The following is a 24483-nucleotide window of genomic DNA, read 5'->3' on the forward strand; positions in this document are numbered from 1 at the left end:
CAATAGTTGCTGGCCTGGGGCCAGCAGCAGCAACCACATGGAGTGCTCTTGCCCCCTCCAGGCGGGGCTGTGAGGAGGAGGCACAGGTGTAGTCAGGGAGGCTTTGCCCATGGGAGGTATTGGATCCAACACATCACTGAGGTTCCTCCTCACACCTCCAGAATGACTGGCATGGGAGGCCCTCGTGACCCCACTTGGGAGGCTCTGCAGCCAAACTCTGACCATCGCCTTTCCAGAAACTGCCTGCTATATTTGAGGTGTTAACCCCGGTATCAAGTTCTGCAGCTGAGGTGGAGGCTGGGCTGTGTTGTTGTTGGGTGATGGTTGGTCGTTTTGACAGATATAGGTGTAACCCGAGAAGGTGTCCTCCCTAGGAGACCTCATGGTAGGAAACCAGGTCACTGCCTTCAGGCAGTGGGGAGGGGAGTCTTATAGGAGGACCATGGGGGCTTCCACACTTGCTGATTTGTTCCTGGCTCTGCTTTATCTGGTCTGGGGGTCCAGGTTGTTGCATCTGTGGGCGTATAGTTTTCATCAAAATTAGAAACCTTTGGCCATCATTTCTCCAAGTATTTTTTTCTACCCACCTTCCCAATCCTGTCCTTCTGGGACTCCAGATGTATATATGTTGGATGCATGTTTGACCCTTGCTGGTGCCGCAGGTTCTGAGAGGAACAGAGCAGAACCTCAGCGCCATCTTTCTCTCTCTGCTGCACCTTCACATTCATGTGTCTTTTCTTCTGCAGTGCCTAATCTGCTGCTAATCTGCTCTAGTGAAGCTTTCAGTTCAGATGTTGTGTTCTTCATTACTAAGTTCCGTTTGATTCTTTTTATAATCTGTTATTTCTGTTCCTCATTATGTTCATTTTCCTTTAAATACTTGTAGGTAGCTGCAGAGTTTTAACCTCCTTCTCTGCAAGTTCCAGGCTCTCTCTCATCCCAGGTCTATTTCTGTAGTGTCATGTGTCACATCTTTCTGCTTCTTGGCATATCTAGTAATTTGGATGGGATGCTGTGTGTTGCACATATTGTGTTATATCTCGTCCTGTGTGAACTCTGGGAACTTTTCTGCCTACACCTCCCCAGTCACTCTTTGCCCAGATCTGTGGAGGTGACTGAGCATGGTCTGGTACTTAGCAAAGACTCAGGGAATGTGTGTGCAGACATCTGGGGCTCTTTTTCTGCATCATCACCTCCTTTCTGGAACTCTGCCTCATGGCCTTCTCAGTCCCCCTGATCTCTGAGCTCCACTCCCCAACTCAATGAGACCCAGGGCTTGCCTGGGTTCCAGGCCCTCTGTCTGGGAACGGCCTCTGGGCATTGAGCTGGGGCCATGGAGGGAGCACCCTTGAGTGTCCCTCTGTCAGAGTCTGTGTCCAGTGGTGCCCATTGTCCAGTGTCTGGACAGGACCACCACCCATATTTTCGTCCAGTTTATGGAGATGAAGTCCTGTGCTTGTATTCTGTCCCAGCTGGAGGGGGAGTTCCTCATCCTGTGGAGGACACTACGTCTTCAAGACGTTGTAACTTTGTCAGGTAACTTGTTTCTCCTTCTCAGGGCATCAAGCCAGCCAGCTTTGAGAAGGTGCACGATCCTGAAATCAAGGAGATTATTGGGGAGTGTATCTGCAAAAACAAGGAGGAAAGGTGAGTCCCAATGAGGTGCTGGATTCCAGGGTCTTTCTCCAGTTAAAGTCATTCCACCTGGCATTTAGAGCTGTATTTCTGACAAGAGAATAACTTCAGAAGACAGACAGACTGACTCGGGCCAGGGCACCAGGCATGTGGGCAGAGGTGGTATGCAGCTCAGCTCTGGGGGTGTGGAAGTTGGCATGGGCAGCCCCGGCCCAGATCCTTCTCTGTTGTCTGGGAACGCGCTCCTTGACTTTGGGGACAGAGGCCTTGCCCAGCTGGCTGCTTCTTGCCCACCTGGCCGGGAGTGTTTTAGCACCTGGGGCTTCCCCTGCCCCTCTTTGCTTTTTGTCTACGTTGTCCCCAGTGGTCTTATCCATTCCCACAGCCTTAGAGAACACCTCCCTTCCAGGGCCTCCAAGGTGCATCTCCAGTCCCCACTCTGAGCTCCAGGCTGCATATATTATGCATCTGGTTATTTGATCCAGCTCAAAAGCAGCATGTCCAGGTCGGAGCCCTTGAGCCTCTCCAGAAAGCTGGCTCCCCACCTCAGAGCAGGGCTCCCTTCCTCTCTGTCAGCCAGAAAGCTGAAGCACTTTGTCAGCCTTCCCTCCTCCCAGACAAACCAGGGAACACCCATCCATTTGACGTGACACCCCTCAGCAGTAAACAGGGATGGGCTGCTGGTGCAACCACACAGGTGACTGCAGAGGTTATACGCGGAAAAAGCCAGACCCAAACTGTGTGTGCCGTGTGACTGCATTTACACTAGAGAAGGGGAGCTGAGCTAGTGGTCAGGGTGCCTGTCTGGTGGCAGCGCCGTGCAGGTCCCAGAGTGGTCACGTAGCACTACCCAGCCAGCTGCCTGCTTCCCTGCATGAAGCCTTCCAGGACTGGGGTCTGGGCCAGGGACCCGTAGGCTCTGCAGGTCATCACTTACCTTCCAACCCAGCTGCCCTGCCTGCCACCCTCTTTGCTCTTCTCCAGCACTCCCTCTCTGACTCACCTACCCCTGTCCTGAAGGAGGCCCAGGACCTCTTTCATGGTGCTGGGTGGGGGTTCTGCCTCCTCTGTTTCCATTTTAGTCCTCCCAGGAGCCAGATGTCTCTTGTGACAATTGAAAGCTCATCTGTAGGGGCTGCATCTATCTGCACAGTGGGCGGCCTTATGTTTCTCAAAGTTCTTTTTTGTGTTTGTCGAATCTCTTGCAATGAGCATGTTTTCTTTCTATAATGAGGGAGGAGAAAGGAAGTCTTCAAACATTATGCAATAAGCCATATTCAGGGCATCATTTTTCCTTGTCCTCTGGGAGTTGAGAAGAAGCTTGCCCGTGAGGTAGTAACATCAGAGAACTTTCACGTGAGGTCACTGCCTCTGAGGCTCGGGTGCAGTGCAGGGACGGGTGTCCTCATCGTGGCCCCCCTGTGGCTGCACCCCAACCAGCAGGAGTCTGGCGCGGAGGCCTTTGTCTTGGGCCCTGCCTGTGAGCCGCTCTCCCTCCAGGTACGAGATCAAGGATCTGCTGAGCCATGCTTTCTTTGCGGAGGACACGGGTGTGAGGGTGGAGCTGGCAGAGGAGGACCACGGCAGGAAGTCCACCATTGCCCTGCGGCTCTGGGTGGAAGACCCCAAGAAGCTGAAGGGGAAGCCCAAGGACAACGGAGCCATAGAGTTCACCTTTGACCTCGAGAAGGAGACCCCCGACGAGGTGGCCCAGGAGATGGTAACGTGCGGGCACTTTGCACGGCTGTACGTGCTCAGTGAGGGGGTCTCAGGCAGGCACAGGTGCTGGAAGTGTGGCTTCTGGAGATTTGAACCCAGCAGTCCAAAGGGGCTTGCTGCAGAGTGCGTGGGCGGGGCGGGGGGCAGTCCCAAGGAGAACCACGTGTGGCCCAGCCACAGTCGTCAAGTGTCTGTGAAAGAATCGTATGTGTGAGCAGAGAGAGTGACCAGGAGCTTTGATGGGCAGGGAAAGGCCTTGTGGCTTTGACTGAATTCCTGCCGACTTTGCTCCATGTGGTGGCTTTGAGTTTGGGATCTTTGTCTTTCCTTCTATTTGGGGGGCACTGCTGTGGTCATTTTGGTTTTTGGTACTTTTCCACCTAGGAGTGTGAAGGCAGGTTGTGCTTCCGTCTCCCCCCACCTTGGCTTCTGTCCATGGGTGAGGAGGGCCCTGGGTGCCAGGAGTGACCCCTTTCTGCTGGGGGTCAAGAGGGCAGGAGAGAGCTGAAGGTACAGATAGAGGTGGGAGTGGTCCAGGCGCAGGCACGGGGGGAGGGGAGGCCACACTGACTCCAGGTGTAATAATGACATAAAAGGAGTTGTGTGGGGTGTGTGCTGCAGGGTGCCAGATGTGCGATGGATGGTTTCTAGAGCCTTGGGTGCTGGGCTGGATTATTCTGACTCTGTTCTCTAGGCCTGCACTATCCAGTAGGTAGCTACTACCAATATGCGGCTATTAAAATTTAAGTTAATTAAAATTTAAAACCCAGCTTCTCAGTCTCACAAGCCACGTTTCAACTGCTCAGTACCACATGTGGTTCATAGCTCTTGGATTGAACGGCGCAGGATGTTTCCATCTTTGCAGAATGTTCTGTTGGACACCGCCACCGCGGGCTGTGGGGGCTGTTAAAGTTCGTGGACAAGTCGGGTGAGGGATGGTTAGGACACATTTGCTGGGCACTGAGGACGGCTGACCTGCAGAGGCATGGGGGCAGGAGCCTGGTCTGGGAGAGGTCGCAGGGCACCCCTGCCTCTGAGAGCGCTGTGTTGGGCCCGGGAGACAGACACAGATGTCTTCGTTGTTAATTACAGACCATGAGCAAACTTAGACGATATGCAAAACAGATGGATAAGAGGGACATGAGAGTCTGCACTGGGATGGGCAATGGCCAGAAAGTTGCAAAGGAGAGAACCACTGGGGGACAAAATCTAGAGGGCCCAGTGGGGAAGGAGAGTCTGGAAAGGCTTCCTGAATTGCAGGGTAAAAAAGCTATAAATCAGAAGTAAATACTGCTAATTTTTAGCGGAAAAACTAAACAGAAACAAATCTAGTGTGCTTATTGCAGGAGAGCCCTCAACTCCACAAGTCATAACTACGAAGGTGCTCGTCCGTCTTCTTTTCTTTTCTTTTCTTTTTTTTTTTTTTTTGTCTTTTTGTGACCGGCCACACCGCGCTCAGCCAGTGAGTGCACCGGCCATCCTTATATAGGATCCGAACCCACGGCGGGAGCACTGCTGCGCTCCCAGCACCGCACTCTCCCGGGTGCGCCACGGGGTCGGCCCTTCTTTTCTTAAAATAGTAAACTTTTTACTGAATGTGGCACCCCTTGTCAGATATGTCTGTAAATCACAAATGCACAGGCTGATGGATTGAAGTGGACCCTGTCCCTAGGTGGAGATCAGGTGAAGGTAGAGGGGAGGCCGGGTACCTGGCTCAGTTGAGGAAACTGAGGCAATGCTATGGAAGGCATGCGAACTTTGGGAGCAGGGGGAAGGGGGTTGGTGGGACTTATGTTTGTTGGCCTTGAAGACTGCTTCTCCTGGCAGCTGCTTGTCCATGGGCCCTGGGAACCCAGTGCGTGAGGGGTTTGGTGTAGGTTGTGCAGCGAGGTTGATCTTGGAAGGGAGTGGCGGCCTTGTGGCTAGGCTTTCTGCAGTGATGGTCCCCAAAGAGGGAAGCGGGTGGAACAGGGCTGCTCCTGGGGTTTCCCTGTGGCTGAGGGGACAGAGCTACGTGAGTTTGGGCCCTGCTGAGGTCTCTGAACCACAGGACTGCGTGGGGACATTCTTTCTGCCACCCTCAGCCTCTCCACAGCCATGGGATGGAGCAACCCTGGCGTTCACCTGAGTACAGGCCTCAGCACCTGGGACCTGGAGGGGAGGAGGCACCTCCTTGGGCTGCTGTTGCCTCCTCCAGGGCTCTGCCTTCCCCTGGACAGCGGCCTGCTCCCGGGACTGCAGTCGCACCCTAGGGTGGGTGTGAAGTCCCGTTATTGGACTGGAGCCAGGCTGTCTTCTCTGTAGCTTCTCCTGTGAGCGGGCTGCACTGTCACCTCTATATGCTTTGAAGTGTCCCCAGGCCGGCTACCTCCCACCTGGCTTGTCTCTGGTCACACTCCTGGTGCAGACATAGATGCCTTCACCGTGAGCAGCTCTGATGGGACCATCTGGCTCTGAGTTTCCTGGAAGTTCTCTCAGGCTGTGGATGAGTATGTGTGGTGCACAGAGGGACGTTTCCAAACTTAACTGCTGCAGGGTTACTGTGAGCTGTATTTAGATAATTACCAGCACATCCCTCCCGTGGGTTCAGGGGCACATTTCTGTTGATTGATACGATACAGCAGTCCCTTCCTACTCTTTATTGCAAGTGTTAAGTGCTGAGTGAGACGGTGTACTGTCTGCATGCTGAGAGTGTCCTTCTGGTGGGGGACGTGCTGGCCGCTTCAAGCAAGAAGAGAGAAGCCTGCTTAGTGGGAGGGTGGCCTGCAGGAATCTCATGCACGTGTTGGGGTGAGGGGGGTCCCGGGGCAGCTGCACTTGTTCTGACCTTTCAGGGGGTGCATCTGTCGGCTGCTCAGGTCTGGGCCGATGCAAGGATGGTCAGGGTGTTTGGACGTGCAGGTTTTGATGTGGCAGAATTGCTTCAGGAGGGGCAGGTAGAATGAGATTCACTCATTCCTTACGCAGACATGGTTGAGCCTGCTTGAGGCTGAGTGGGGTGGGGCACGAAGGATTTGGGAACTGAGCCCAGAGGGCAAGTGCCACAGTAACGTGGGGGTCAGCACGGATGATTCCCACATGGGGGGTGCATCCTGGGAGGTGCCCAGGGCTTGGGGCCTCTATGCCTCAGCCAGTCTGTGCTGCCTCCAGTTTGGCTCTGGTTCCGTCATGGGATGGTGGTACCCCAAATGTGTCCTGGATCTCATTCCCTGATGCTGCTAAGCTGCTTCTGACACAGGTGAGCCAGGGGACACCTCCCAAACTCTAACCTGAACCTGCTTTTCATTGACATAGAGCCTGGCCCCTCCCATGGGACAGGCTGTGTGGATGCAGCTGTGACCTCCACCCACCACCTCCTGTGCGTGCCTCTGCACGTGGCTGAACTTCTGGGCTATGTCCCTGGTCAGTTCACATCTAGCCCCACGGCCCTGGCACCTTTTCCCCCCTTTCCCCCTCTGCCCCTCTCCCCCTACTTCTGTGTCTTTTACAACATTGCCTTCATTGTAAGATGTGTCATCTGTGAAATAGCGCATCCACGCAGAAGAAGGGACATGACTTGTGTTCAGTTAAAGAATGATAAAAACACAGTGTGTATCCCTCACTCCACTTAAACGGAACAGGCCCAGCACCTCGGGAGCTGCCTGTGAGGAGCTGAAAGCCAGCCCCTCCCGCAGCAGGGCTTCATGTCACATAGCAGCACTACGTTGTCCCTGTTGGGCTCGCAGCTCTGTGCCTCCCCCTTGCCAGGCCTTGCGGGTTGGTGCTAAGACCCCACAGGGCCTTTCCAGGTCCTGACTCACTGTCTTTTCCACCCATCGGAGACAGCAGAGCCTGTCATTGGGGTCTAGGGGTCACTTTTTCCTCCCCCGCCCTGGGCCTCCCCCTGGAGGGGACCTTGCTGTAAATGACATTACTACACCACTGAGTCTAGGAGACACCTGGGTCTGAGGCTGCTTTTGTTCTTAAAAACTGAGATTAGTAAGTGGTGGCTGTTGAGGATGTTCTGGAGTGCAGATGAGACCTCTTCCTGGAGGTGACCTCGAAGGTGGGAGAGAATGAAAAAGGGTCAGAGTCCTTCCAGCAGGTCCCACAGGCAGGGAGCAAGGGTCAGGACAGCAGAATGAGAGAGGCTGAGGGACGGCAGATGCTGCAGGGGACCTGGGCTGGCTTGATCTGGAAGGGACCCCCAGGGGAGGGGAGGGAAGGGGGCTCACAGCCCCAGCAATGGGGGATTCTTGGGCCAGCCCTTTCCTCTGCCTTTGTGGCTTCTGGATAATGGGACATGCCAGTGTGGCATAGATGTAGCTAGATTCTCCCTTGTTTGGGAAAAAATAGAGGAAACACCTTGGAGAGGAAGGACCGGCGGCGGTGACTGTGAAGACAGAGGTGGAAGGAAAAACAGGCTGTGGGCCATGATGTCGGCAGAAAATAGAAGCAAGGGGGGTGGGGGGCGTTTTCTTTGGCAGTCTCTGGTCGGGGCAGCCGTGTGTGGGTCCTGCTGGCAGGGTGTCTGGGCAGAGGTGAGCGAGGGTGAGACCCTGAGGTCACATGGTGCCTTAGGGTTGGCTCTGGCCTCCCATGTGCACCTGTGCCCCGGTAGCAGCAAGGAGGGCACCTGCCAATGGGCCACCAGCTCCATAGTCCACATCAGGCCTGTTGGTGGCCTTCTCTTATCCAGCCTTGGCCTCCCCGTGATGCCCCCGTGGTTGGAGTCTGTTCTCTGGGGCTCCCTGAGTAAAGTCTTCTGCCAACTCTGAGGCCGAAAGAGGAACTCCGGCTCCTGGTCCCTCTTCTGAGAGTGCAGATCATCCTCCTGGGGCGCCTTGCAAGAGGCCTGCCCCTGCCACGGAGCAGCTGCAGGGACCCTGGGTGTTGTGGTCCCACTGACCCATGCCTTGTCAGCTGCTGGTCACGCCTCCGGTGAGCCACGCCCAGCCTGCTGATGTCTCTGCCTGAGCCAGGGGAAGCCTCTACCTGGGGTGTTTACAGGAGGGAACTTCATTCTGTCCAACAGAATTGTTTTTTAAAATTTTTTTTTATTTTATTTTTTTGCCTTGTGAACCAGTTTATTATTTTTTTTATTTTTTAATTTTTTTATTTATTTTTATTTTTTATTTTTATTTTTTTTTAATTTTTATTTTGTCGATATACATTGTGGCTGATTATTGCTCCCTATCACCAAAACCTCCCTCCCTCCTCCCTCCCCCGCTCCCCACAAACAATGTCCTTTCTGTTTGCTTGTCGTATCAACTTCAATTGTGGTTGTTATATCTTCTTCCCCCCCCCCCCCCCCGGTTATTTGTGTGTGTGTGTGTGTGTGTGTGTGTGTGTGTGTGTGTGTGTGTGTGTGAATTTATATATTAATTTTTAGCTCCCACCAATAAGTGAGAACATGTGGTATTTCTCTTTCTGTGACTGACTTGTTTCACTTAATATAATTCTCTCGAGGTCCATCCATGTTGTTGCAAATGGCAGTATTTCATTCGTTTTTATAGCTGAGTAGTATTCCATTGTGTAGATGTACCACATTTTCCGTATCCACTCATCTGATGATGGGCATTTGGGCTGGTTCCAACTCTTGGCTATTGTAAAGAGTGCTGCGATGAACATTGGGGAACAGGTATACCTTCGACTTGATGATTTCCATTCCTCTGGGTATATTCCCAGCAGTGGGATAGCTGGGTCATATGGTAGATCTATCTGCAATTGTTTGAGGAACCTCCATACCATTTCCCATAGAGGCTGCACCATTTTGCAGTCCCACCAACAATGGATGAGAGTTCCTTTTTCTCCGCAAACTCGCCAGCATTTATCGTTCAGAGTCTTTTGGATTTTAGCCATCCTAACTGGGGTTAGATGGTATCTCAGTGTGGTTTTGATTTGCATTTCCCAAATGCTGAGTGATGTTGAGCATTTTTTCATATGTCTGTTGGCCATTTGTATATCTTCCTTAGAGAAATGCCTACTTAGCTCTTTTGCCCATTTTTTAATTGGGTTGCTTGTTTTCTTCTTGTAAAGTTGTTTGAGTTCCTTATATACAGAATTGTTTTTTGAAATAAGTATTTTTGAAACGATTACTGAAAAATTGCAAGGGCACCATAAAGTCCCATTTTTTCCCATGATCCATTTGCGAATAAGTGGCCAACCTGATGCCCCATCACCCCTGAATGCATTCACGTCTTCTTCCTACAAGCCAGGACGTTTCCCTGCGCACCTGCATGTGGTGGCCAGCATCGGGAAGTACCTTCAGCACGTGTCCACCCTCCCTTTCTTGGCCACTTGGTCCCTGTTGTCTCAGGGACACTGTCACAGCAAGAGAACCAGTCAGAGTGCCCTGACTTCCACGGCCTGGCCCTCGGGATGGGCTCAGGGTCCCTCTGCAGGCAGGTCGTGGTCAGGCCATGCGTCTACAGGAATTTCCCTGAAGGGGCCACATTCTCCCTAAGTCCCACCCAGAGACTCACTGTCCAGTCAGTCCCATTAGGCTGGCCATTCTCCCTAAGGGCTTGGGGCAAGGGGCGTCTGCGGCTTTTCCCTGTGGAGTCACTCTCACCTTGTAACTATCCTGTTTGTCATCAAACTTTGCATTCATTTATTTCTTTATCTCTCTGTGGACACATAGTTTTATCTTACTCAATAGGTCATACTTCCCCATGTGAGCTATCAATCGCTGTTGGACAAATTACCCCCAAATGGAGACGCTCTGGCCTCACACAGTCAGGCATTGGCCAGGGCTGTGGTCTTGGACCCAACCAGGTTCATGGCAGGAGCTCTCCGTTCCCTGCCAGGCGTGCCCCTGCATAGGGCAGCCCGTGACGTGGCTTTCCCTGCAGCAAATGGTGCAGGAGAGAGAGGGAGGGAGGGAGACTGCACCCCCACCACCGGCAGCACCCTCCTCCTCTTCACCAAGGGTTATTTACATCCCCCAAATGCACAGTACATGACAGTTTGTGGACACGTCCTTCAACCCATTAGATCACTGTTCACTTTGATGCTCACAACACCCCAGATCTGCCCACGGGGGCCCTGGCACTGGCTGCCAAGTTATTTGCACATCCTCGTCACTCTCTGAATGTGTCTCTGTGTTGGGCCCCTCCTGTCCTTTCCTGCCCAGCCTGAGCCGCCACTTCTCAGAGCAGCCTATGTCCTGTGGTGGCTGAGCTCTGGGTGCCTGGCTTATCCAGCCCAACCCAGTATCTTTGGGACAGGTTCACAGGGAGGGAGGGAAGCATAGGAGGATTTGAGATTTTTGTTCTGACTGGTTTTCATGTTTGTGGTCACCACACCTGCAGTCTAGCTACAGCAGCTCCTTCCATAGGGGCCTCTTTCTTCAGGAAGAAAGAAGGTAGTTCTGCCACAGATATTCTCAGCAAACTAGTGATGTTTCTTGGAGATCTTGGGGCTCCTTTAAAATGCTCTCAAATGATGAATCAGTTTTAGGATTTTGCCAGGCACTGGTGCATGCCTTACTGGTCTCAAATTCCAAAATGCACCTCCTTCCCGCATTTAGAACTCAAGTGTGTCCGTTTTCCTCCTCTGTGGGCAGCCCCTGAGATGTCTCAGAGGATGCTGAGGATAGCATTAGCTCCACAGCTTCTGTCTCTGTCCCTGAGCACAGAGTCAGCCAGGAGCCCCTTCCCATGGCCATCCATAGCCAGCCTCGGGTGGGAGCTCTGGAGGTCCTCAGGGACGGGACGGGCTGCTCCAGTTTTCAGCCTTGTTCTCGACTCTGCAGGAGGCAGGTCAGGGCCTGGGAGGGGTCTCTCTTTCCTCCTCACCTGCAGATTTCACAGTTGATGGTGGGGGGATAATTACTTGTGGGATGACAGGAGTGTCCTGAGAGGAACGAGATGGGTGATGGGAGCAGCTGTGGCCCCAGTTTAGGTGGGGGACAGGGGACTCCCGAGGAGGAGCCCACAGTGTCAACAGCGGGGGCAGCCCAGAGGAGGAAAGGGGAGTGGGGCAGGGCCAGCTGGTCTCCGGTGACACTTACACGTGACTGCCTTTGCAGATCGAGTCTGGATTCTTCCATGAGAGTGATGTGAAGATTGTGGCCAAGTCCATCCGCGACCGCGTAGCCTTGATCCAGTGGCGGCGGGAGAGGATCTGGCCTGCACTGCAGCCCAAGGAGCTGCAGGACTTGGGCAGCCCTGAGAAGGCCAGGGGCCCGCCGGCACCCCTGCAGGTCCAGGTGACCTACCATGCACAGCCTGGGCCGCTGGAGCCTGAGGAGCCTGAGGCTGACCAGCACCTCCTCCCGCCCACACTGCCGGCCAGCGCCACCTCTCTGGCCTGTGAGTATGCATCTGGCAGAACCCTGCTGCTGGGCAAAGGAAAATGAAGTCTGCTCCCTTCGTTAGCACGCTTTGTAGGGAAGGGAGTCAGTGCAGCAGCGTGGAGTGTGCCAGGTGCAGTCCTGAGCTGCGCTACATGGTGTGGGTTAGGCTCCTAGCTGCAAGTAGTCCCGGGAGCTCTGGCTGGGCTCCTGTGCCCATGGCCGACTCACTTCCTGCCAGAGTCCTTGGCGCCTGTGCATGTCATGGACATGGCAAGAGGGTGTCTCCAGGCGTGGTAGGGCCAGCAGACAGTCCCCAGGTGCTGGAACATGTGGGTCCTGATTCCTTGACTGGTCTGGGGCCTGTCCCCTCTGCCCACCCTGCAGGGTGTGGCTGACCATTCTTCCAGGAAGGGGTTGGGGATTTCCCTACATTCCCCAGAGATATGTGACCAGAAAGCTCACTGAAGTCCAGCTTCTCAGGACAAAGGGGGACAAATGTGCCCAAGCCAGTGGAGTCAGACAAGGCCAGCTTAATCCCGGCTCCCTGCCATGGCTTTGTGGCGTTGCGGCAGGTTCTTTATCCTGTCTGAGGAGAGTAACAGCGCTGGCCTTGTGGGGACGTGAGGACCACTGCTGGGTGGTGGCGTCCGCCGTGGTGGAGTGGGTGCTGTCTTCGCATGTGTGTTTGCTTCCAGGATTATCCATCTCCAATGTTATCTCCCTTCTTGAAACTACATTTTGTCTGTTTTCATGGGGGTATCACCAGTGAATTGGTGGGAATCACTTTGAAGCAGGCTTCATCTAAAACCATTTAGAGACATCTAGCATATCTTCTGCACGTACAGGCAGAAAAGTGTCCTGTCTTTGCCTGTGATGTCCCCAAACCTCAGCAGTGAGCTGAGAACAGAGGGATGAGGCTTTGTCCATTCTGTGGGTTAGCACAGAGCAGAGTTACGGAGCCAGGGATCTGCCCGGGCCAGTGTTTCAGGCTGTTCATGTGGAAAGACTGAAATGGTCTATTTAATTTGTTTAATATGCACATCCTTCCTTATCATTAAAACAGCTAAACACTCTTCAAAATGGGCTAAATTCAGACAAGCGGCCCTCACTTCAAGATAGTTTGCTTGCTATTTACCTCACTTGAATATGCCCAGGTTTGCTTTGGAGGATAATATTGTGCATCATTGGTCCATTTTTGGTAAATCTTTTTGTAGGAAAAAGTTCTCCATGTGTGACACACCACTGCACACTTTAATATTGTAATGGTTGGTTAACTAATTTCTAGTATGGGAATTAAAAAATCTCCTTTTCTTGCATTCCGAAGAGACACAGTTTGGGATCTAGACATATGTTCTGCCTGTGGTCAGATGTTACCATTCAGATTTGATCCACTATGAGAAAATCAAGTGGAGACATCTAATCTACTGATCAGTTCAGTTCAGGTGCGAGCATCCTTTCTACACACAGATCCACCCAGTCCAACTCAGAAGGGTTCTGTGTGCTTTGTTCAGAAGCTGTGGTCATGTTTCTCAAAAACGTTTTTGCTCATTTATTATAATTTCTTTAAAAGAGATGATATACTCACATGGCCTAAAATTCAGGAAGTCTGAGACAGTGTACAGCCATCACTTAATTGTCCTCCCTAGAGGCAGTTGATGCCGTCAGTCTCTTAACTGTCCTTCCAGGGATATTCTACACATGTAACCTACCACACATATGGGCACAAACACATATGGACACACAAATACATATGCACCCCTTACACGTGGACACACACATGCATACACATGTGCACACACAGAAACATGCACACCCACCCCACATGCATGTGAACACATGCGTGCACACATATGTGAACACATGCACAATAACAGGTGTGCACACACAGGCACACCCACACATGGATGGCCCTCGTGTGAACATATATGCATGTGTACACATGGATACCCACCACACATGCACACGAACACAGGCACACACGTACACATGAGCATGCACGTACCCACACGTGTGTGCACATGAACATGTGTACACATCTACATGCACATGTATGCACACACATATGTCGTGTCCGCCTCTATTCCACGATGGATAGCACCCCACACACTTTCCCATGCCTTGCTCTGGGATGTTTGGGGTCAGGACAGAAAGCCTGTCCTCATTCCCCCATTTGACTGCATAGTATCCCATGGATGACAGGTCATGCTCTGCTTCACATGGTGAACTGATGGGGATGCCAAACAGCACACAGAAAGACCCGGTCTGTGTGACAAGATTGGCAAACAGATGTATATTCATGTGTTGGAAGATGCAACAACATATCGCTTTTTACAGTTCTCTCCTGTTGTACCTTCCATTAGCTGCCCACCTGCAGTCCCCATCAAGCTCAGCAGAGGGCTTCCATTTAAGCAACTGATGACTACAGTAATGATGGGTTCAAAAATGATTTCTAAAACTCATTTTAATTATGCAATCAACACATTCACTTTATAAATTTTAAATGTTACACATATTGCTACAATTGCTCTACTTGAAACTTGTTGGGTCTGTACTCATTCTCTCTCCTCCCCCCCCGAGTGCCCCCCCACCTCAGTGGAAGTGACCACTTTAATGACTAGTCAGCTCATTAAAAAAATTAGAGCTGCTTGGATAATTGGTTTTGCACAATTAAACTGCTTACATCTTCCCAGGTTAAAATAAGTTCTAATCAGTCCCTGGGAATAATTATTTCAATGGAAAGCCAATGAGATTTCTCCTTTCCTTTGTTTAAATCATAAATTAACACAATACTCACTCTGAAAAAAGGTCCCTTGTAAAAACAGCTTGGCATGCATAGGTGGCAAGTCCTTAAGTTTCTGTAGCTTTTGGAATCTGGAAGCAGTAAACCGAAAGTGCCATTTCAGACAGGTTTTTTTATTTTTCACTCTTTACTGGCATGACCACACAGGCGATCCACCTTCCTGTGCACATCTTGGTGAGATGAGCCCATGGGCTGGGGGTACCAATCTGTACCCCCATCTGTGCCCCCATGTGCAGGTGGGTTTGTGTCTGGGCACCATATCTGGGTTAGATAGAGCTGTGCTGGCCTGACCTGCCTTGGACTGTGGATGCTCAGTGCCACCCCTGCCTCTTTGTCCCCTGCATGGTGGGCGCACATCCCCCTCAAGGCCTCTCTGCAGGGCTTGGGGAGCCTTGGTTTCATTTTCCCACCAAGTTAGGCCTGGTCTCGTGACCCCAACCCTCTCACTTCAGGCTCTTTTCTGTGGTTTGTGAGGGTGGTCAGAGTGCTGAGACATTCCCACTCTTATACAACACAGGCAGTCATTGTTTTCTCCATAGTTAAGACGTCAACTTTTTCTTTTAACTTGGAAATTTCATCAGCCTCCTAAGTCCCATCGTGCCTTTAAGAGCTCAGCATGAGCTTACTGTCCAAGTCATGAGGCATCAGTTGCATGGCAGTTTCCTCATCTGTAAACCTAGTTGAACAACCATATCTCCCTTGTGGGGGGTGGCGGGTGGGATTGACCAGATGTGCCCATTCTGGCTTCCCTGCCAGCCAGGAATTGAGCCATGTTAGGGTAGAGGCACAGTGACAGTTCCTCCCCTCCCCTCCCTGATATTTTCTGTAGTAGTTGATTATTTAAATGATATGCATGCATTATGTATAGAACCTGAAAAAAACAAACAGGTCCTTGTTTTGTAGAACAAAATACACAGATTAGCCAGCATTTGCTTGTGTGAGATCCGTGGTGGTGGTTGGGGGGGTGTTTGGAGATGCCTACTCTAAACTGTGCCTCTGCCCTCCCCAGCGGACAGCACCTTTGACAGTGGCCAGGGCTCCACAGTGTACTCGGACTCTCAGAGCAGCCAGCAGAGTGTGGTGCTCGGCTCCCTTGCAGACGCGGCGCCGACCCCGGCCCAGTGTGTGTGCAGTCCCCCCATGAGTGAGGGGCCCATCCTGCCACACAGCCTGTCCTCAGTGGGAGCCTTCCAGCAGCCCACTGCCTCGGTGAGTCAGAGCCCCCCACCCATCCCCATGACCTCATCTGAGGACACTGGGGGCTGCCAAGTCTGTGAAGGGCCATCCAGGCTGCGTGCACAGTGGTCAACGTCAAAGTAGCCTGTGGTCAGTCCCCAACCACACTGCCCGGGGAGACATGCAGGAACAGGCCCATGGGAAAGCCCTGTCTTTTCTGGTAACTACAGAACTGTAGGCTGAGTAGCCTTTGATGTACCTGTAAAGATCTCCTAGATGAGAACAATACAGACCCCAGGGATGCCCAGAGTCTGGGAGGAAGTGATAGAGCTGGCCCAAGCCCTACCCTGTGGGGCACTGATAGAAACGGTGACCACATGCAGCCACATGCATGGCACCCAGCGCTTCTGCCCTGGGCCTGAGACATGATTTCAGACAGTTCCAAAGATGCCAGAAGAGTGTCATTTGTAATAACGAAACCCGAGATTCAGTGTCACTGTCTAGCCTCACTGAGGGAATGACCAGTAGCTCCCAGCACTTCTCCCAGGGAGGGTCATGCAGCTGTTAGGGTTAGAGCTGTGAAGCAGGGTAGAAACATGGGGAACGTTTTCAGTGAGGACATTTGGAGAAGCACAAGCAACATGGCCTCAGGCTGTGCTCCTACGTGTGAAATAATTTGTAAGATATGAGCAAGATGAGTGGGGTCACATCAGGTATTTATTTTTTGATTTTGACTTTTTTATTAACACTAAAGAAAGCAAAACAGTCACTCACTTCACAGCCCCATGCGCTCAGCCACAGAGACGTTGCCTGTGAGCCCCAGGCAGTGGAGCAGGCTCCTCAGAGGGTGATGGAGGTCCCACCCTGGGACGGGCTGTCTTCATCCCTTGTCTAGCAAGTGGCTTCTGCCTGATGCTTCCATTACAACAGTTCTCATTGGTACGCTTTCACTGCCGTGACCTTTCCGGCCACCGCTGTCCTGTTGGCGCCCACGGGTATGGGCTCTCCACACTGCTGTGGCCTCTCACTTCCATCCACACAGGGCTGGGCGGTTGGAAGGGCTCAGAAAGTCCTTGGAGAAAAGCAGCTGAAGCCGCTTGCTGCATCTGCCCTTCTGACCTGAGCCCCAGGACTCATTTGTGATTTGCATTTGCTGTTTTGTTCATTTCACAAAATGAAGTGAAATGCAATTTCAAATGGGAGAAAGAGCTCATTTAAGAAAAGGCTACTTACCGCCCTAGAGTGGTGGTTCTGAGCCTCGAGGAGCACCCCAGCCAGGGCTGGGCTGGAACATCCTGCTGGCTCTCATCCCTCCGAAGCCCACGCTAGGGCTTCCCGTGGCCGCAAGATGCATTCACTGCCTGGTTCTTGCTGGGCTGAGTCTGTCTTGTGTGTCCTCGGGGATGCCACTGGTCTCAGCATCCTTGTGTGAGCCTGAGTGGGGAGGTGGACTCAGGGCCACAGCTCTTCCTCATGTCTCCTGCCAATTTACGCAAAGATACCTTAGACAGAAAGGGTGGGACCTGGAAGGGGTCCCAGGGGAGCGCTGAAGGCTCACACTGCAGTGCCTGCCTTTCCTGGGGCGGGTTGCCACGGTGATGTGCCCTTGGGACCCAGAGAAGGAGGAGGACAGATTGGGGGAGGCGGGGACGCAGGAGGCCTTCCACCTTGGGGCTGCCTGCCTTGCCTGAGCTCCCAGGCTGTGCATGGCTCCAGGAGCTGGTAGATGACACTTCAGCCCATTTGGCTACAGGTAAATCCAGAAGTGAGGCTCCATCCCAAGCACACCTGCCCTTTCCACTTCTTTCCACCTCATTCCACGCTGCTTTTCATAAAGCACAGACTGTAGAGGATGAGGTGAGTGACGACAGTTGTCAAGATCAGTGTCACTCAGGTTACCCAGAGAACCTCAAGGGTGAGAACGCCTGCGGAGGTGGCAGGATCATGAATCCAGCTTTAGAAGCCATCCCCCTTGTTTTGAAGTAAATCCCAGACAGCAGGACACTTTCCCATAAATATTTCAGTCTCTGTCTCTGCACAATAAGGACTCCTAGATAAGAACAAACCACAATACCATTATGACACCAAAAGAAATAACAAATTAGCAGAATTTCCTCAACGGCATGAAGCATCCAAGTCTCAGATGTCTGACTCTTTTGTGGCCCGTGTTCACGCTGCCTGGCAGTGAGGGTACAGTCCACCCGTGGCTGGTCTCTCTCGCCCAGTGGCCGAGTCGCTGGAGAACCCAGCTCTGCCGAGTACCCACTGTGCAGGTTCGCTGCCCACGCCTGTACGCCTGGTGTCCTCCCCAGTACGCTGTGGGCTGTTTGTTTTAATTTTGTCATATTCTGTCTGTGGATTATTTACGTGTGTGCACCTTACGCAGTCACAGCCACATGGATGATACGTTCCCCACTCCCTGTCCTAACAAGCCTTTCTTCATGGTTCTCTGAAGCCTTGGCAACCATCTTTTCTCACGGTTGCCTGATATTCCATGGGGTTGATGTACCAGAATGTTCCCTGGCTGGGAGCTGTGGTGTTGGCAGCTTTTCACTATTTTGAATGATGCCACAGGGGAGCGGACGTGGGCTGAGATGGGCGCCCTGCGTGGAGCTGGGCCTTCTGGGGCCCAGAGCAGCTGCTGATGGCCCCATGCTCTCCACAGCCCGGCCTGTCGGTGGGCTCTGCCCCAGCTCCCACCCACCCTCCACTCCTCCAGCAGCATTTTCCAGATCCCACCATGAGCTTCACCCCTGTGCTGCCACCACCCAGTGCTCCCGTGCCCACGGGCCCAGGTCAGCCAGCACCTCCTGGACAGCAGGTGAGTGTGGAACCTCCTTACAGCTGCCATCGGTGTGGCCATGTGTGCCCGGCCCTGCCAGTCCTTCTCAGCAGGTGGTCAGTTCTGCTTGCCCCAGGGACCGGGTCTGTTGTTTCTGCACCATCTGGTGTGTCCCTGGCTCCAGGCTAGCTGGAGTTGGGTGGTCTGTTTGTGTGCAAGTGTGCAGGTGTGTGACTGTGTGTATGTGTGTGAGAGAATGTGAATCTGTGCAAATGCGAGTATGCATATGAGTGTGTGATTGTGACTGTGTGTGTGTATTATGTGTGAGGTGTCTGTTTTCTGTGTGAGTGGGCAGGGTGCCCTGTCTCTCAGCAGGTCAGTGGTCTAAGGGAGCCCCCTCTCTCCTTGCAGCCTCCTCCTCTGACCCAGCCGACAACCCTGCAACAGGTCCTGGCTCCACAGCCCCTGGGCCCCCTCCAGCCAGTGCCCCCCCACCTGCCTCCATATCTGGCTCCAACCCCCCAGGTGGTGGCCCCCACTCAGCTGAAGCCACTCCAGATGCCACAGGCGCCTCTGCAGCCGCTCACTCAAGTCCCTGCGCAGGTAACTCCAGGCCCACAGCTGCTGTGGTTGGTGGCTGGTGGCTTGCCCAGTGGTGGCTGTGCACCAGGGCACCTCAGGGGACTGTCTGTGCATGTAGCCTGGGAGGGGGCTGGGCAGGGCAGTGGTGGCTCAGCAGCATGGGTTGTGTGCACTGTCACACACACCTGTACTACTCTGTGGATGGCCACAGCGGGGGGGGGGGCGTGTGTCCTCCTCCCCCCACCCACCTTGGCAGAACTGGGCACATGCCAGGGTGACAGCCTCCCTTGGTGGCTGGCTGGGCTGCCCTCTCCTGCCTTTAGCCTCACGTTCTCCCCTAACCTGGTGGGCTGTTATTAGTCTTTCCTGTCAGTCCACAATGCCTCTAGGCTGTGAGTGGTAGCTGAGGTTCCTTGGAGGGCAGGCAGCTTGGTATTGTCACTGGGTCCCCCCTCCCCACCTTCTGCCCCCAGCATTGTGCCCATCTGCCCTCAGCATCTGTCCCAGGTGTGTCCAGAATGGGGAACAGGTTTAGCCCAGGGATGAGGACAGGAGTCACGATGTGGCCATGGAGCTGGCACTGAAAGCATTTTCCTGAGACAAACTGAAACGTGATGCTTTCAGTTTGTCTCAAGTGACTGCTCATCCCATGGAACTGCCCAAGACTGTGCCAAATGTGGCTCTGCAGAGGTTTTATAGGCAGTTAAGTGCCACTGCTGACCAGAGAGAAGCCTGGCCACCTAGGCTGGACTTGAACAGCAGAAGCAACCTCTGTCTTCTTTCTGTGGGGACTTTGTCCATCACTAGTGGTACCTGACCACGCATATGCCGGGCACCTTTGCCCAGGCTGATGGCAGCAATGATTGTAGATACTCCAGAGCTCCTCAGCGATGGGGATTTGGGTGGGCTGTCATCTCGGTGACAAGACCGGAAGTGTGCTTCTCTCTGAAGAAGGCTTGGGGCAAGCGAGCGCTCCTGCAATCCACGCCCCCTACCCCCACCCCAATCAACTACTGTTTAGGCCTTGTTCTTGTCATAACGAGTTACAGTCAACTCAGGTGTCTAGTTAGATCATTATCTCACTTGTCAGTGGTCGTGGTATTTGGTTGCTTTTCAAACAAAAGGAAGTCGAGTGTGCATTTTTGCTGCCCTGTAGTTGCACAGAGCTGCACATCGTGTGATGCTCATGAGCTTGCACAAGTAAGGTGGTGTTTTCAGAGACAAGAGCTGCACAAGGTCAGCTGTCACCAGGAGGCACAGGCATCCCTGAGCAGATGCACAGGAAGGTTTTGGGAGTTCCTGATGTTGGGAATCTAGACAGAATGGGGGTGTTCCCTCAGTCAGTAAAGGGGGCTCCAAGATATATTTTTCCTGAGAACCCTCTGAGAAATTAGGTTTCAATTTGAATTTATACAGGTTGGATGATCAGACTCATGTGATTTCAGACGTTTGGGGCCTGTCTGGTGGCTCTGATGGTCCCTGCTGTGGCCCCTCACGTCTGAGCTGCCCCTGGCTCCCTTGGGTCCCCTGGTACAGTCCCTCGGGTGGGGTGGACGCAGGGAGGCCTCTCTGCACTGGTGCCGGGGTGGGGGGATGTCTAGCGGGTCCTCCCAGGCTGCAGCTTTCCTTTTCTGTTTGAGGAGTTTCACATGCTCGGGGTTTCCATTTCAGATGGGTTTGTGTTTGGTGTTCCCTTAATAGCAATAACACAAAAGTATCTTGAGGCAAAATGCCACACTTCCCTCCCCTCATCCCACTGTCCTTGTGCTGCAGGTGCCATGGTGGGGACCCTTGGGGACCTCCCTGACCTCCCTGTGTCTCTTGCAGATGCCTCCGGTTCCTGTCGTACCCCCCATCACACCCCTGGCAGGAATTGATGGCCTCCCGCCGGCCCTCTCTGACCTGCCAGCCTCAAACGTGCCCCCTGGGCCGCCTCCACAGTATTTCTCTCCGGCCGTGATCCTGCCCAGCCTCACTGCCCCTCTGCCAGCGACCTCGGGCCTGCCTCTGCCGGCAGTCAAGCTGCCCCACCCCACTGGGGCGCCTCTGGCCGTGCCCTGCCGTACCCTTGTGCCAAACGCACCGGCTGCCATCCCGCTGCTGGCTGTGGCCCCACCGGGTGTGGCCGCCCTGTCCCTCCACCCTGCGGTGGCCCCACTCCCGGCCCAGCCTGTGTACCCAGCGGCCTTCCCGCAGGTGGCGCCTGGCGACATCCCGTCCTCCCCCCACCATGCAGTGCAGACCCTGCGAGCCACCGCTCCACAGCTGGCACCACCTGCACTTCCCCAGCCCCTGCAGCCCAGCTTCCACCTTCCTGAGCAGGTTGCTCCAGCCGCCACCCCAGGGAGCCAGGTAATCCATCAGCGGGCAGGGGTCCACCCTTGCAGCCCCAGAGATGCCAGGAATCCTTAGCCCTTGTCCTCACGCTCCCTCCAGTGGGCCTGTGCTCCCTACTGGCACCTTAATTGAGCTGAGTGGCAGGTTGGGACCTGCAAGGAGGCAGCTTCGCCCTTTTGTTGTCCTGTCTAATGAAGAGACATGTTGAAGCCAGTGTGAGTATCTGCTACCTCCTCTTATTTCCTTTGAGAGTCACAGCTCAGAGGTTCCACTGTCCCTCCTTTTCCAAGGGTCAGCAGCTGCTGCTTGTGACCAAGGGCCCCTGGCTGGGCCCAGCATCGTGGCACCTGCCCTTACCCAGGTGGGCCCAGCAGCTCTGGTGCGGCCTGCATCAGGGTCCTGGTGGGTCTGGGGGCAGCTCCTCACAGGAAACTTGTCTGAGTGAGGCGTGTGGACAGCCCCTATCTTAGCTGTGAGGGGAGGAGGCAGATAGAGAGGAGGGTCCTAAGGGCACAGGGAGGGGCTGCTGGTGAGCAGGTGGTCATGGGGGGATCAGAGTCCATGTCCTGGGGTTGGGTGGAGACCCCGTGAGGGCCTGAGGGGCTGGCTGTGGAGGGACACTTTGGCACATGGGGACGTGTGCCGTGCTGCTGCTGATCAGCCTCCGGTGTGGCTGTGCAGACTTCACAGCACACTTGTGTTCTGGAGCTTCTGGGCTATTCTGCTCAAACTCCAACAAGGGAGGAGCCGGAGTGGGAACCTCCCACTTAGACCTCCCCCTCCTGGGCATTGTCCTACCTGGGCCCCCTCTACCTGGGTTCCCTTCCACCTGGGAGCCCCCCACCGGGAAGCCCTTCCACCTAGAAACCCCCCTCACCTGGTCCCACCCTGGCTCTGAGCTCCAACAGACTGTGGCACGTCCCTGCCTTTTGAGCCCCAGGCTCCTCCTCTGCAGAGTGGGGCTGAGGCAGACTGTGTGGACAGGAGCCTGGGGTGGAGCACCCCTGGGTGCCAGCTGCTCCACAGCTGTGTGCACCAAGTCCAGTGTGGAGTAACACCCCACATTCTGAGTATGCACAGATTCTCCTGGACATTATTTCCTGCTTTCCTATTTTCAGAGGGATTTATACTTGGAGAAAGAAGGGACAGCGTTGGCCATCAGGATGGCGTTTATTTAAAAAACGAGTAGGCATAAGTGCATCCCCTGGCTGGGTGAGCACTGTGGTCCCAGCAGTTTCAGTGGCAGCTCAGAGCCTACTGGTGCCCAGGTTGGGTGGTTTCTGAGGAAAGCTGAGGGCGAGGCCAAGGACAGGGCAGAGGCCTGGCCAGTGTCCGTGTGGCTTGGGGCCCTGCCACCTGGCACTAGTTTTTCTGGGCTCTTCACAGTTAGTGGCAGGTCATGTGCAGCCAGTGGCTAGAGGGGTGCTGCCACCTGGGAGGCCACCACCAGGCTTGGTGGCTGTCCCTGCTTTCAGGCTTGTGGGAGGTCTAGTTTAGTGATGGAGTGGGCCAGCTGCCCCATAGGCTTCCCTGAATGCAGCAGCTGGAGCATCTGTCCAGGAAAGAAATGTCCAGGCCATGGCTTGGTCTCTGTGGCCCCTCCATGGGTTGCTGACAGAGGGTCTCACGGCCAGGAGGCCCCAGTGAATGAGCTCTTTCCATTCCTGAGAGACAGAGGGGTCTCTCTAAATTTTCAGCCTCTCAGCCCCAAAGTGGGGAAAAGGATGGATTGTCATCACTTTCAAACTGTAGGCCCTTCTTCCACACTTGCCTCACCTTCTACCCTGCAGAGCTTTCAGAAAGAGATGAGAACAGCGGGGAGCCAAGCCTAAGCTCCAGGTCACACTACAGGAGGTGGCAGGTGTGGATGAGTGCTCAGGGTGTGCCTGGGATCAGGAACAGGCCACTGTACACACCCTGAGCTGCCCAGGACACAAGATAGGGGGCAGGACCTCACCGGTGCTGAGGCAGGCAGCTGGGCCCTGGTGTGATGCTACATATATATCGCCTGGTGAATTGTCACCTGGGCTTAGCTGGAAGTTCATAACTGAAGTCCAGTTCTATGTATTTCTACACAAATAGATTTTTATTGGAAAGGCGATAAGAGAATGCCCTTTCTTCTTGTTTCTGCTAAATCCACCTGCTAAATGTGCTCTGAGACAAGAACTTACCCTGGGGGGAGTGTATGGATTAGAGGGGGATGTTCTGGTTGCCTCTGTGGCCCATGCCCTGTGTGTCACTGACACACCTGGGCATGGCCCCCTGGCCCTCTGTGTGTATGCAATGCCCAGCACCCAACTTGCATCCCTGTTTCCTGTGCCCACAGGTCCTGCTTGGCCACCCACCTCACTATGCTGTTGATGTCACCGCCCAGCTCCCCGCCGTGCCCACACCACCTGCTGCTGTCCTCTCCCCACCTCTGCCGGACATACTGCCGCCTGCTGTCCCCGAGCTCCCACCTCAGTTCCCCAGCTCCCTGGCCCCCGTGGTGGCAGCACCTGCTCAGAGTGTGCCCACCCAGGCCACCACTCTCCTGCCGCCAGCAAACCTGCCGATACCCAGTGGGCCCATGATTGCTGGCCCCTGCCCAGCCGTCCAGCTGATGGTGGAGCCAGCCCCAGAGGTGTGTTCTTTCACCTAGCCTGATGTTGCAGTCTCCTGGGGTGTGTGCTGTGACCTTGGGTCTTTGCTCTAGAGGGCAGGACACTTGGCCCTGGGACAGCCATGCGGGTCCAGTTCTCATCTGTCTCCCGAGATTTCACACTTTCTGAAAACCCACAGCAAGATGGAGGACATGATTGTTATAAATAGGTTTGGAGAAGGCTTTCCCTTGGAGGGGATGCAGAGGCCTGTGAAAAGCACTTATGGAACAAGTGTGTCCTCTCTGAGGGATGATCAAAGTGGGTGGACAGTTTTGGAAAGGAGGCAACCTGCAGCTTTTAGAAATCTGCTTGCCTGTAAGCTTTTCAACAAGATAAAAGCCTCCATGTCCGCTTCCCTGCTGCAGTCAAAAGAGAGCGGTTGGGTGGCCGGGCTAGGGAGGCAGGAGGCAGTGTGACCGTTTTCTTTTCTCCGGGTTTGTATTTCAGGAGCAGGCCTTGCAGGACAAGCCGCCCGGCCTCCCGCAGAGCTCTGAGAGGTACTGTGGCCCGGCCTCAGCTCGGGGGATGGGCA

At 53.9% G+C, this 24483-nt stretch overlaps 1 protein-coding gene across 8 annotated transcripts in view; it reads left to right on the forward strand.

Moving 5' to 3' along the window:
- The window catches only part of WNK2 (WNK lysine deficient protein kinase 2), a 128560-nt gene that overhangs the window by 46264 nt on the left and 57813 nt on the right, over positions 1–24483 (forward strand). For all 8 annotated transcript variants that reach the window (XM_063100674.1, XM_063100679.1, XM_063100671.1 and 5 more), the window contains 9 exons: positions 1559–1647; positions 3136–3355; positions 11366–11648; positions 15442–15641; positions 18274–18429; positions 18802–18993; positions 20800–21324; positions 23636–23932; positions 24399–24448. In XM_063100674.1, coding sequence (XP_062956744.1) covers positions 1559–1647; positions 3136–3355; positions 11366–11648; positions 15442–15641; positions 18274–18429; positions 18802–18993; positions 20800–21324; positions 23636–23932; positions 24399–24448 — 2012 coding nt within the window. The remainder of the gene's footprint in view (positions 1–1558; positions 1648–3135; positions 3356–11365; positions 11649–15441; positions 15642–18273; positions 18430–18801; positions 18994–20799; positions 21325–23635; positions 23933–24398; positions 24449–24483) is intronic.

The sequence above is a fragment of the Cynocephalus volans genome, chromosome 6 (genome assembly GCF_027409185.1).
Source record: "Cynocephalus volans isolate mCynVol1 chromosome 6, mCynVol1.pri, whole genome shotgun sequence".
Lineage (NCBI taxonomy): Eukaryota > Metazoa > Chordata > Mammalia > Dermoptera > Cynocephalidae > Cynocephalus > Cynocephalus volans.